This window comes from Hyperolius riggenbachi, chromosome 11 (assembly GCF_040937935.1).
Source record: "Hyperolius riggenbachi isolate aHypRig1 chromosome 11, aHypRig1.pri, whole genome shotgun sequence".
Classification (NCBI taxonomy): domain Eukaryota; kingdom Metazoa; phylum Chordata; class Amphibia; order Anura; family Hyperoliidae; genus Hyperolius; species Hyperolius riggenbachi.
Window position 1 is genome coordinate 11,722,334 of NC_090656.1, and position 12,212 is coordinate 11,734,545.

The following is a 12,212-nucleotide window of genomic DNA, read 5'->3' on the forward strand; positions in this document are numbered from 1 at the left end:
AATATTCAGCAGAGCATATGAGGACTTTTCAAGGTTCCTGATCTCAGTATTCCTACAGCTCAGTTTCAATCTGAAAAGGAGTAAAAAAACAGCCCGATCGGAGTGGACCAGTTCGGTGTCTGCTCTGCTTTCTAGACCTGTTCGTGTCAGGAGTTGTATGCGTTTCCAAACAAATCCGCTATCTGGACAAAATGCAGGTCAGTTCCGTTTACTACCGTTTACTACTGCAACGCAGCAAACGATCTGTTAAAGGGACTCCGAGCAGTGCAGAAACTATGGAAACATGCATATTTTACAGCTCTCTTTCTCCTCCTTCCAATGAAATATAAACCGCCGCCCTACGCCTTTTAGTTTTCGCGATTGAAATTGCCGGGGCTGCGATTTTGATCGCGAAAATAGAGATTTATATATCATTGGAAAGAGGAGAAAGAGAGCTTTAAAATGATATGCATCTTTCCATAGTTTCTGCACTGCTCGGAGTCCCTTTAAAAAAAAAAAAAAAAAAAAAAAAAGCTTGTGCTTCTTGCCAATTTTAACATTGGATGCATTTGCATATCCATTCCTGTTACGAAAAATGCACGGTACGCTGGTACGTTTTTGGTGCAAGTGGGAACCAAGCCTTATTCTCAGCTATATTCCTGGCATCTATAAGGGGCATATGTGCTAAGCGCCACATTTTGCTCACCCCTTTACATTTAACCAAGTAGCCCCAGTATATGTAGCTTCTGCTGGTTGTATCCATCTTTTTAGAACATTTTTAGCTGTTAAAATGGACCTGAACTCTTGCACAGAGCAGAAGGAAAAATGAGAAATGCACCCTGTGTGTATTTAGAGAGTTTAGCCCGTTTATTTCCCCCTCATTTGTGTCTAATCACTATTTGTAATTTGATCCTCCCGTGTCACATGACTTTCTATGGCAGATAAGCCCATTTGAAAGCACAGACTTTAAACAATATGTCTGCTCCCATGAATCAAATAGGATAGCAGGATCCGCACCGTCTAAAATCGAAATTTATTTGAACATTTAAAATTTATAACAGGCAATACTGAGTGTGAGCCGGGTCACCATGACGCACGGCGTTTCAGAATTTAGCTCTTTCCTCAGATGGCTGTAGCACAGAGTGTGTGCTACAGCCATCTGAGGAAAGAGCTAAATTCTGAAACGCCGTTTATAAATTTTAAATGTTCAAATAAATTTCGATTTTAGACGGTGCGGATCCTGCTATCCTATTTGATACAATACCCTGTGCACTCCAGGGTTGATCGCTGCACGTCAAACTACATTGGTGCTGTCACAATTGAAGATTATACCAATTGCTCCCATGAATCAGGAAGTAGAAACTGTGCAGATTTATTTTAGGATCTGTATCAGCTGTAACAAACGTGTTTTATGTTTAAAGGTGATGATGCGGTTGCTGTTACGCTGTTGTGTATCTTTTAGAACAGAAAGGCGTTTTGAGTTCAGGTCGACTTTGAAGGTAACTGATTTTATGTAAACACCTGTTGTTCGTAATGTAAAAAAGAGACAAGTGAAGCACCTTTCACTTCTTAATCTCATCTTTCATGTACCTTCGGCTACCCAACCACATCAGATATCAGTACAACTTCCAGTATACATCTGGCTATCCAGTCACGGGGCTCCGGGGGGCGAGGTCACACACGGGGCTCCGGGCAGCAAGGTCACACAGGGCTCCGGGCGGCAAGGTCACACACAGGGCTCCGGGCGGCAAGGTCACACACAGGGCTCTGGGATAACATTCACCATGTGCTGCAGATCCTTGTATTCACAGGCAGAACCAGGAGGAAGGCATTTCACGGTTTAGAGCGCTTAGCCTGGCTGTCCACCCCAGAGCTGCCCATCCTCTTGTTTCGGTGATGGGGGAATGTTGGCATCAACTGTGGCTCACAAGCTATGGAAAGCAGATTACAGTAATGAGTGGTTTATCTCTGGAAGAGTGCAAGAAACAAAAATCCCAAACTCTCTAGGACGTTATGACCAACTGCAAAGGCAAAAAAAACCTTCAACCAGGGAGACCATTTAATTTGCAATTCATGGATTATCTCCACTACTGAATTGTTCCTTACTTTCTGGCAAGTTTTCCACAGTCCCTTGTCCCATCTCTACTCTGAGTACTGGGAAGTGAACATGGCTTACATCTTATATTCATCACAATATATATATATATAAAAAAAACTAAAAGTGTGTGTGTGTGTGTGTGTGTGTGTGTGTGTGTGTGTGTGTGTGTATGTGGGGGGGGGGGGGGGGGCACTTTTGTGGAAAACAATTTTGATTTTGAAAACATACAAACATTACAAGACAAAAACATCTACATCCCCCTCCCCCCCCCCCCCCAATTCATTATAAGTAAGAATGTTTAGAATCCATAGGCATGAGTATGGGATTGAACATAGGTAGATAATAGCATAAATTTAACATCGTTTGTGATAATAAGTTACACACAACAGAATATCCAGAGATTACAATACGATAGAGAACAGAAATGATAGTCATTAAATGAGAGGAGCCTTAGATATCAATCTTAAATTTAGACATCCACTTGGTCCATACCTTATAAAAAACTTTATTTGTGACCCTTTATTAACGTATACACCTTTGTATATGGGTAAATCAGTGTTTATTGAATGTATTACATCTTCTAGGGTAGGAGCGGTAATGGATTTCCATTTCAAGGCAATTTGCCTTCTGGCATAGAATAAAATTATTCTAGCCAGGAGCAATCTCCTTTCAGGAAGGGTTTTAATACCAAATATGTTTAATAGTAGGTTTTTAGATGTGAGTGGGATGGATGGGCTAATCAGTTCAAAACAAAAAGCAGACCGTGAATATTTTATTCAAAAATAATTCTAGGACATAGCCAGAATATATGGGAGGGGGGGGGGGGGGTGTTAAATACTTATCTGTGTAGAGGGAAGCCTCTGAATCCAGAGGATTCCGTCTCCCTCGCTGTTCCTTCGGAGGAAACCCCGAAGCTCGCATCTGTGCTCCCGCATGAGAATGAGCGCGGGCTACAAGCCCTTGTGAATGGGCTTTGGGAGGTCCCGGCACTGGAACGGAGGAGGAGGAAGGGAGGGCCCCTCTGAATCAGTGACATAACAATAGGGGCTGCAAGCTCTGCACCCTCTGGGGCTCGCTCATGTCTGTTTTTGGGGGGCAGGAGGGGTCACAGCATGAGTGGAGAGCAATGGTCACACATCGGTGGAGAAGAACACTTCCTCCCCCCCCCCATCACCTCGGGGCTCTCATCTCAGTGCTCCCCCTGCAGCATCAATCAGTGGCAGCAGGCAGGAACGAACACGTACCTTCATGCGTTCCATGCACCAGAGGTTCCGTTCTCTAAGTGTCTGACGCTACTTCCTGTTTAAACAGGAAGTAGCATGAGGCACTTAGAGATCGGCCCTCCACGGTGCATGGAAGTATGTGTTCCTGCCCACCGCCACTGATTGATGCTGGAGGGGGGAGCACTGAGGGGAGAGCCTGTGTGGGAAGGGAAAGTGTCCCCCCCTTCCTGCCGATGTGCAACCAATGCTCTCCACTCATGCTGCGACCCCTCCTTCCCCACGAAAAACTGACCTGAGCGGGCCCAGAGGGGGAGGGCGCCCATCCAAATTTTTGCAGGGGGCCCCGTGATTTCTGGTTACGCCCCTGCTCTGAATTATCTACCCAAGTAAACATTTGGGGTACTTTCTATCAGTACAGATTTTATTTAGGCCTCACGCCCTATGAAGTCACTATTTTATCCCACAAACCACTGTTTTACACCCTCCTGACCCACATACTGTTGTACTCCCATTGCCATTAGCTCACAGTTATTGCACCTTTGTCTGTTGATTGCATTATGCTCTCGTCTGTTTAATTGCACCTTTGGAGTCTGTCTGTGCCAAAAACATACTATTCCGGGTAGGATTCTTTAGTACTTGGTGAATAAAGCGGATTCTGATCTCTCATATAGACTGCACACAGTATTAGAGGTTCTGGCTTCAGTTTCTACCGATATGGATTTTAATAAACCAGCTTTTATACAGAATTATAAACAGAGATGACCAACAAGATTCAAATAATTTCGAGCTGATGGAGAATTCTGCAAATTTGCACGCATATTTAAAGGGCAACCGATGTGACATGATGAGATAGACATGTGTATGTACAGTGCCAAGCACACAAATAACTAGGCTGTGTTCCTTTTTTACTTTCTCTACCTGAAAGAGTTAAACATCAGGTATGAAAGTGACAGTTTCTGTCTGGGTCAGACTATTGCATAACCCTCACTGATAATTACAAGCCATAAAACACTTTCCTGCCAGTAAATGGCTTCCGAGAGTAGGAAAGAGATAAAGTCCGAATAGTTCATAGATTTGAGCTCTGGCATACTCCAATGCACGTGCCATTAAGCAGAGACAATGAAACAGTAAAAACTTAAAAACTAGATTTAAATATAAAATATTTTTAGGAGAAAGAGGATAGATACAATAGTTTATCTCATCAGGATATTTTCACCTTGTATGTCCTTTAAAATGGACGAACTGAATGAATCAAAGGTTGGATTAAATTGGTCCTTTTTCAAGCTGCATGCATCCCTAAATTAGAATTACAGACATATATATATATATATATATATATATATATAAAACACAGACAATACACACACACAGCAGTACTACTCACGCAGAGGTTTCTCCTTGAAGTAGGAGCTGGCCAGGCTGTCCTGGGCTGTGGCTCTGAAAAAGACACCAGAAAAGGGACTCAGCTCAGTGCTGCCACTAACAGGACTCCGGAGACAGCGCACTGCCTGAACTCACCTCTTTTTCGGGTCATACATGAACAGGAAGTGGAGGAGCCGCAGGCCAGCCTCTGACAGCCAGGGGAACTTGTGCTTCAGGTTATTGTAGGGCTGTTTGCGGACCGTGTACTGACCAACCAGGGGGAGCTTTGAGAAGCCCTGCAATGACAAAAGAGACTGCTGTGCTATGTTGCTGATAGTTACTGTGTGCGCTGCCTGCACTGCAGCCCATAATGGGATTTTCACACAACGCAAACCTAAAACCTCCTGATTTCCCAGAGTTTCTGCAATACGATTGGACTAAAGGTGGTCTATGAAATGCGAATAACTCCGACTTGCATACATATTGCATCAGAGCTGTGGAGTCAGAGTTGGAGCAATTTTAGGTACCCGGAGTCTGTGTTTTCATAAACTGAGGAGTCGGGAGGGTTTTGTACAAAATCCATAGCCCTAGTATTAGACTAAGGAGTCTGAGCCATTTTGGGTACCCGGAGTCGGAGTTGTGGTTTCATAAACTGAGGAGTCGGAAGATTTTTGTACCGACTCCACAGCCGTGAATTGTATGCAGCTTGGAAATGAGCCAAATGCTCTTCATGTCAATTCTGACCGCACATTTCCAATTAATATTTCAAAATTATTAGCATGGCACTGACCAGTTCTAGGTTTGGATATATATAATTTTTCCATTCAGATCTGGGCCCAGGTTGTCCATTAGAGCCAGTTTTAACAAACCTCGCAGCTGTTGTAGGCGGGGGGGGGGGGTGTGTTATAAGGTCATGTGACGATGGGATCGGATCACTGGCTGAGTGGCTAGAGGTTGGGGCTGCGGTATACAGAGTCTCGGCAGAAGCGTTCATCGGCGGGAAGAGGGGTTTGCAATCTGAAAATGCAAGGTGTAGTGTAAAAGAGCCCTAAACCGTGATGTGCCTAGGAACCCACCTCCCACCAGTACACTTCCTAGCACAACAACATGGGACTCACATGGGAAAACTCTGCATCTATACTGAAGCGCCAATGTTAGACATACAAAGAGTAAGAGACATACAGTTCAGGATGAATTACGTACCGGCCAGATTGTGTCATTGGGTGTCCCCAGCAGTTGTATGATGAGATCGATCTGCTGGATTTCAGAGGTGCCAGGTAATAAGGGCTTGTGTGCCAGGAGCTCTGCCAGGATGCAGCCCACTGCCCTGTGGGAATACGAGATCAGCAGATGTACCATGTGACAGACACAAGCAACACAACTACAGCCAGTCTGCATAGGGGGCATTCCCAGAGAATCCTTCCAGAAGGTCAATGAGAAACTTGCTTAGTGAAAGCAGCTGCTGTGACCTGGCGAGGTGTAAGATGAACACACATCCGGCACCCCATAATGGCTGCCCCCTGCAAAACTTGAGGAGCCACAAGGCCAGCCCAAGAGCGTTATACGTTACCACATACATGAAAATAGGCATCACAAAAAAAAGACAATTACTGATATTCTACTATTGTGCTGTGGTAATTTCGATAAATTGTACCAATGTTTAACTGTTGCTTAAAGAGAACCTGAACTGAAAATAAAAAGTCAAAATAACCATACACAGGTCATACTTACTCCTGTGTAGTCTACACAATCTCTTTCTCCTCTCCTGTGTCCCATTTGGCCACTGTGATCAATGGATTTCTCTGTCCTCCATTTTAAAAATGGCCATTACCCCATAACAGCTTCCTGGTCAGCACACTGTTAAACTGGTTAAACTGGAATATCGCCCACTTGAGCCATAAGGAAACATGGACATTACTTTGCACATTCAGTTGTAACTGACAGCTGCTGATATATAACTGACAGCAACTGGTATATTTCAGTTCTGACAAAATATTGTCAGAACAGGAAGGGATCACTGTAAGAAGAAAATGGTGAGCTTCTGAGAGGAACTGACGGTGAGGTTAGTATGTAATATTCATTTGCAGCTACATCTTGTGTTTATTTTAAATAAAATTACTCACTGCAGGTTCCCTTTAACCTAACCCTATTCTCACATGAACCCTTCCTCTATCAATGCCCAAGGGGGGGGGGGGGGGGGGTAATGTATAAACAGGGTGATCACAGAGGAGCGGCGGGTGCCCGACACTTTTACTAGCTAGCCTAGTGCGAGCTAAAGGCTTTACAGTCATTTGGGACAATTATGGGGGACTCCTGGGGCCACAGAGCGGTATGCCTGCCATAGTGTCGGGCATACCACTACGGAGGTTAACACTTAACCCTAACTGACCCTCACCACCACCAATCCCCTACATAATGCCTTTCGAGTTAATGCAGGATTATGCAAGATTTATGCAGCTTGAAAATGGACCAATCGAATTTTACCTCAGCAAGATTTGATTGGTTCATAGTCAAGGTGCAAAAACCAGGAGTTAGCTCACCTGGTAACGACATTTTTAGTAACACTCCAGGACAGGTACACATTGAGACTTGGCTCCTCCCAGGAACAGGAAATATCCTTCAGCCTCTCTATAAATTAAAGATGGACCCAGGGTCAGGCAGTATAATATCAAGTAACAGGAACTCTATACTAAACCTAACTCCTAATATTACATTTTCAAACATATAACATAACATGTATATCATGCAATATTTGATATATATGGGGGTGGGTACCCCCACCTGTCCTGGAGTGTTACTAAAAATGTCGTTACCAGGTGAGCTAACTCCTGGTTTTTCCAATAACACTCCAGGACAGGTACACATTGAGATGATAAGCAAGAAATCAATCACCAACCTCAGGGTGGGCTAACTGCCCTTAGGACAGTTCTTCCGAAGTCCTGATCGGTCTCCGTTAGCCGATCCAGTCGATAGTGCCTCATGAAGGTTCCCAGGTTCTTCCAGGTTGCCGCCTTGCAGATGTTCAATGGTGACGTACCTGCCCTGTAAGCCCACGTAGTTGCGGCTGCCCTGGTGGAATGGGCCCTCAAGTTCACTGGAGGCTCTTTACCCATGATCTTATATGACTCTATGATGCAATCTTTGATCCACTTGGCTATGGTTTTTGTGGATGCTTTTAATCCTTTGGATTTACTTGCATAATTGACGAATAATGATTCCGACTTCCTGAATTCCTTGACTTTTTCCAGGTAGATTAATAAATTCTCCCGCACATCCAATCTATGTTGTTTAGTCTCCTTCTCTGTTTTTGGATCCATACAGAAAGAAGGTAAAATTATCTCCTGTGTTCTATGGAACATGTCTCCTACTTTTGGTAGGAATTCAGGGCTTGTTCGGAGTACAACACGATCATTAAAGAATGAACAGTACGGTTCTTTGTGTGACAGAGCTTGGAGCTCACTTATGCGTCTAGCAGACGTGATAGCTACTAAAAACACAGTTTTTAGCGTACACATTCTAAGAGAATCTTCCTCAAATTCGCTAGATGTCAATGCCTGCAAGACCAATGACAGATCCCATTTAGGAAATTGTCTTACTGTTATTGGTCTATTTCTTTCAATTGATTTTACAAATCTAATTATAAGTGGATCTAGTGCTAATTTCTTATCTAAATAAACTGATAGCGCGGATATCTGAACCTTAATAGTGCTTAAGGCCAATCCTTTTTCCACTCCCTCCTGCAGAAATTCTAAAATTGTTGCCATTTCTGTCGATTGGAAGTTTGATTTTTCTAACCATAAAATAAAAGTTTTCCAGTATTTCTGGTAAATAAGGCGAGTATTTTCTTTCCTACTCTTTAGTAAAGTATTTACTACTCTGGTTGACAGTCCTTTACTCTCAAGGACTGCCCTTTCAGAAACCACGCTGTAAGTTTCCATCTTTCCAGGTTTACTACAGCTTGGCCCTGCACCAGTATCATATCCTCTGATACCGGTATTTCCCATGGTTGTGTAGCAAGCATTGACAGGAGAAGTGGATACCACGATCTCCTGGGCCAGTTTGGGGCAATCAATATCATTTGACACTGTGATCTCAACAATTTTTGGAGCACTATGGGAATCAGATTCAGTGGAGGGAAAGCATAGAGTATGCTTTGATCCCAATTCTGAGCCAGGGCGTCTATTGCCATTGGTTTGTCCATCACATTTAGGGAATAGAATTGCTTGCATTTCCGGTTCGACCTGTTTGCAAAGAGGTCTATGTGTGGTTGTCCCCACTTGCTCACTATCAGTTCGAACAACTTCTGGTTGAGTGACCATTCTGTGTTCGTAGTCTGCACCCTGCTCAGCTGATCTGCTAGAACATTCAATTCCCCTTTTAGATGTACTGCTGTTAATGAGAGGAAATTGTGTTCTGCTATTTCTAGAATCTCCAGCGTTAGGAACAATAACCTCTTGGACCTGGTTCCTCCCTGGCGATTTAGGTATGAAACTACTGTTGAGTTGTCTGACTGAACTTGTACGTGACATGACTCTAGAAGATGCATCGTGCTCATTATTGCCATTTTCACTGCCATCAACTCTCTGAAATTTGATGACTGCTCTGCCATTGAGTGATTCCATAGTCCTTGTACTTGAACCTTGTTCACATGGGCTCCCCAGCCTGATTGGCTTGCATCTGTCGTCAAGATTTTTTGTATCGGTATGGACCACAGTCTGCCCTGTGTGAGATGTTGCGATGTCTGCCACCACCTTAGACTGTCTTTTATGTGTGGTTCCACTGTCACTGTATTGTCTAGAGTGTCTTGTTGTTTGTTCCACTTGGATAACATCCATGATTGTAGAACTCGTGTGTGCATCAGCGCCCACTGTATCGCCGGTGCCACCGAGGATAGAAGACCTAGCAGTTGCATAATCTGTCTGATCTTTATTGTCTGATAGGTATTGAATTTTTCCACCTCGGACATTATCTTCTGTACTTTCTCCTGTGGGAGAAGAATCCTCTGTTGTACTGAGTCTATAATGAATCCTAGGAACAGAATGTTCTGTGTTGGCGTGAGTTGTGACTTGTCCTTGCTCACAATCCAGCCTGCCTGCTGCAGCTGTTTCAGTACAGTCTGTTTGTGTTCCTCTAGATCTACTAAGGTTCTTGCCACTATTAACAGGTCGTCTAGATAAGGCATGACGATAATACCCTGTCTGTGTATGTCCCCTATCAGCTCTCCCATGACTTTGGTAAAAATTCTTGGGGCTGATGTTATGCCAAATGGGAGGCAGCGGAACTGGAGATGCTGAATTCTTCCCTCCATCTCCACTGCAAACCTTAGGAATTTTTGCGATTCTAGCTCTATTGGTATATGCCAATATGCGTCTTGTAGATCTATGCTTGCCATGAAGCCATGTGGTATCAGTAGGTTCTTTAATGAGTAAATTGATTCCATTCGGAACTTTTCGTATTTTATGTATGGATTTATGGGTTTTAGGTTCAGAATTATTCTGTACTTTCCGGAAGGCTTCTGAACCAGAAAAATCTTTGAGTAGAAGCCTTCGCCTCTTTGGGTCACTGGCACTACTGATACCACATGTCTGTCCAGCATATCTGTAATAATTTCTTTTAATGCTGTCTGATGTTGAGGCAAGCTCAGCGGCTTGGTCACTACAAACTTTCTTGGCGGTTTTGTTTGAAAGGCAATATGATAACCTCTTTTTATAAGATTTAAAATAAAAGGGCTCTTTGTTATAGTTTTCCAATGTGGAAGGAAATATCCCAATCTTCCCCCCACTTTCAATTCGTCATTGTTTGCTTTGTGTGATAGGGGTTTTGAAACTCGGCCCTGGTTTCCTTTGATCCTTGTTGAAGGACCATGTACGTCTTTTATTTTGGTTATCAGGTCTGTCTGTTTGCCTGTTTTGACGAAAAAATCTCTTTCCTGCTTTAAACTGTTTCTTTTTCGGAAAGGATTTTTTCTTGTTGGCAGTTCTTTCCAGGACTTCATCTAACTCTGGCCCAAAAAGAGTATCTCCTACTACAGGAATAGCACATACTCTGTTTTTTGAAGCCATACTCCCATGCCAGGTCTTGATCCACAGATTACGTCTGGCCACGTTAGATATACCTGCTGCCTTGGCTGTTAATCTAATAGATTCCGAGGCTGCGTCAATAATATAAGCTACCGCTTTATGCATAACTGTCATTGAGTTAATTAGCTGATCTTTTGGCATATCCTTATTAATATTATCTTCCAATTGCTGCATCCATAATGCTAGCATTCTCGCTACACAAGTTGTAGCAGTGGATGGTCTGAAATTTGCACAAATAGCAGGCCATAATCTTTTTAGGGCATACTCTATCTTTTTATCAGATTGATCTTTAAGATGGCCCAAATCTTCAAACGCAAGTTCATCATCCTTGTTTACTTGTGAGAAAGCAGAGTCTAATTTGGGACTCTTGTCCCACATTTTACAATCTTCCTCAGAGAACGGAAAGCGTCTTTTAAATCCTCTCGACATAAATAGTTTTTTATCTGGGTTTTTCCACTGGTTTGTTATTAGATTCTTGGTAGATTGATGTACAGGGAAATTCAACTCTTGTGCGGTTTCCATGCCTTCGTACAATTTGTCATGCAATGACACTGTCTCAGTAATAGTCTTATTTAGATTTAAATCTTCATATATAGCTGATAACAACATTTCTGTCTCTGCCACAGGAAATTTAAATTTTGAAGGCTTGTTTTCTATTTCCTGTGCTTCTGTAGAACTTGCAGAAACCTCCTCATTCTCACTAATTTCCTCTTCATCTGAAACAATAACAGGCCTGTTTGTTTTACTAGTAGCTTTTTTAGGGATTACTATTTCAGACTCTTTATGCTGAGTGGGTTGATCAGCTTGTGTCGGAGCGTCGGGCTTAAGGGGTACCGACGTAGCTTTAAATTCTTTTAATGTATCTTTTAAATCCTGTCTCAGAGCTTGAATATCTCTCTGAGACGCTGATTCATGTTTCATAACTTTATAAGTGCAATCCTTGCATAATAATTTAGTTGATGCAGGATTCACTTTCACATTGCACACAGGGCACCGTTTTGAGGGCTTTGCAGGGTCAGGTACATTTGCTGTAGTGCCCTGAAACAACACAAAGAGAAACAAACTAACTTGTCTTAAAGCCTATGTTATATCTAACATATTAACACTTTTTTTTTTTTTTTTTTTTTTAATTTGTGCATTAATTAATAACATTAGTTGCACATTAGTAAATATGCAATTGTTTGTTTATCATAAAAACATGAAACACCACTTTGCTTTGATATGGATATTCTTATAAACATAATAACCATCCAAGCCTGCAGTACACAAGAGTATGTAAAAAAGACAATAAGGAGGCTTGCTTTCAAACACAAAAACAGCTTCCCGGTATACCAATACCACAGACTCTTTGCAGCCCATCAAAGTTTCCTTGCCGCATACGGTTTTCCGCCCCCACAAGGGTCACCACCGCTGCCCAGATCTCCGCAGAGCAGTCTTACCCGTCCTGGTTCCTGCTCTACTTCCGACATT

The 12,212-nt window shown here is 42.8% G+C and overlaps 1 protein-coding gene across 1 annotated transcript in view; it reads right to left on the bottom strand.

Moving 5' to 3' along the window:
* Window positions 1-1,468: 1,468 nt before the first annotated feature.
* CDK10 (cyclin dependent kinase 10) overlaps window positions 1,469-12,212 on the bottom strand; it is a 30,291-nt gene continuing 19,547 nt past the window's right edge. The window contains exons 10-13 of the mRNA XM_068261459.1: window positions 5,866-5,989; window positions 4,819-4,958; window positions 4,685-4,737; window positions 1,469-1,910 (exon numbers count right to left, since the gene is read on the bottom strand). Of these exons, the coding sequence (XP_068117560.1) occupies window positions 1,813-1,910; window positions 4,685-4,737; window positions 4,819-4,958; window positions 5,866-5,989 (415 nt within the window). The 3' untranslated portion in view covers window positions 1,469-1,812. The remainder of the gene's footprint in view (window positions 1,911-4,684; window positions 4,738-4,818; window positions 4,959-5,865; window positions 5,990-12,212) is intronic.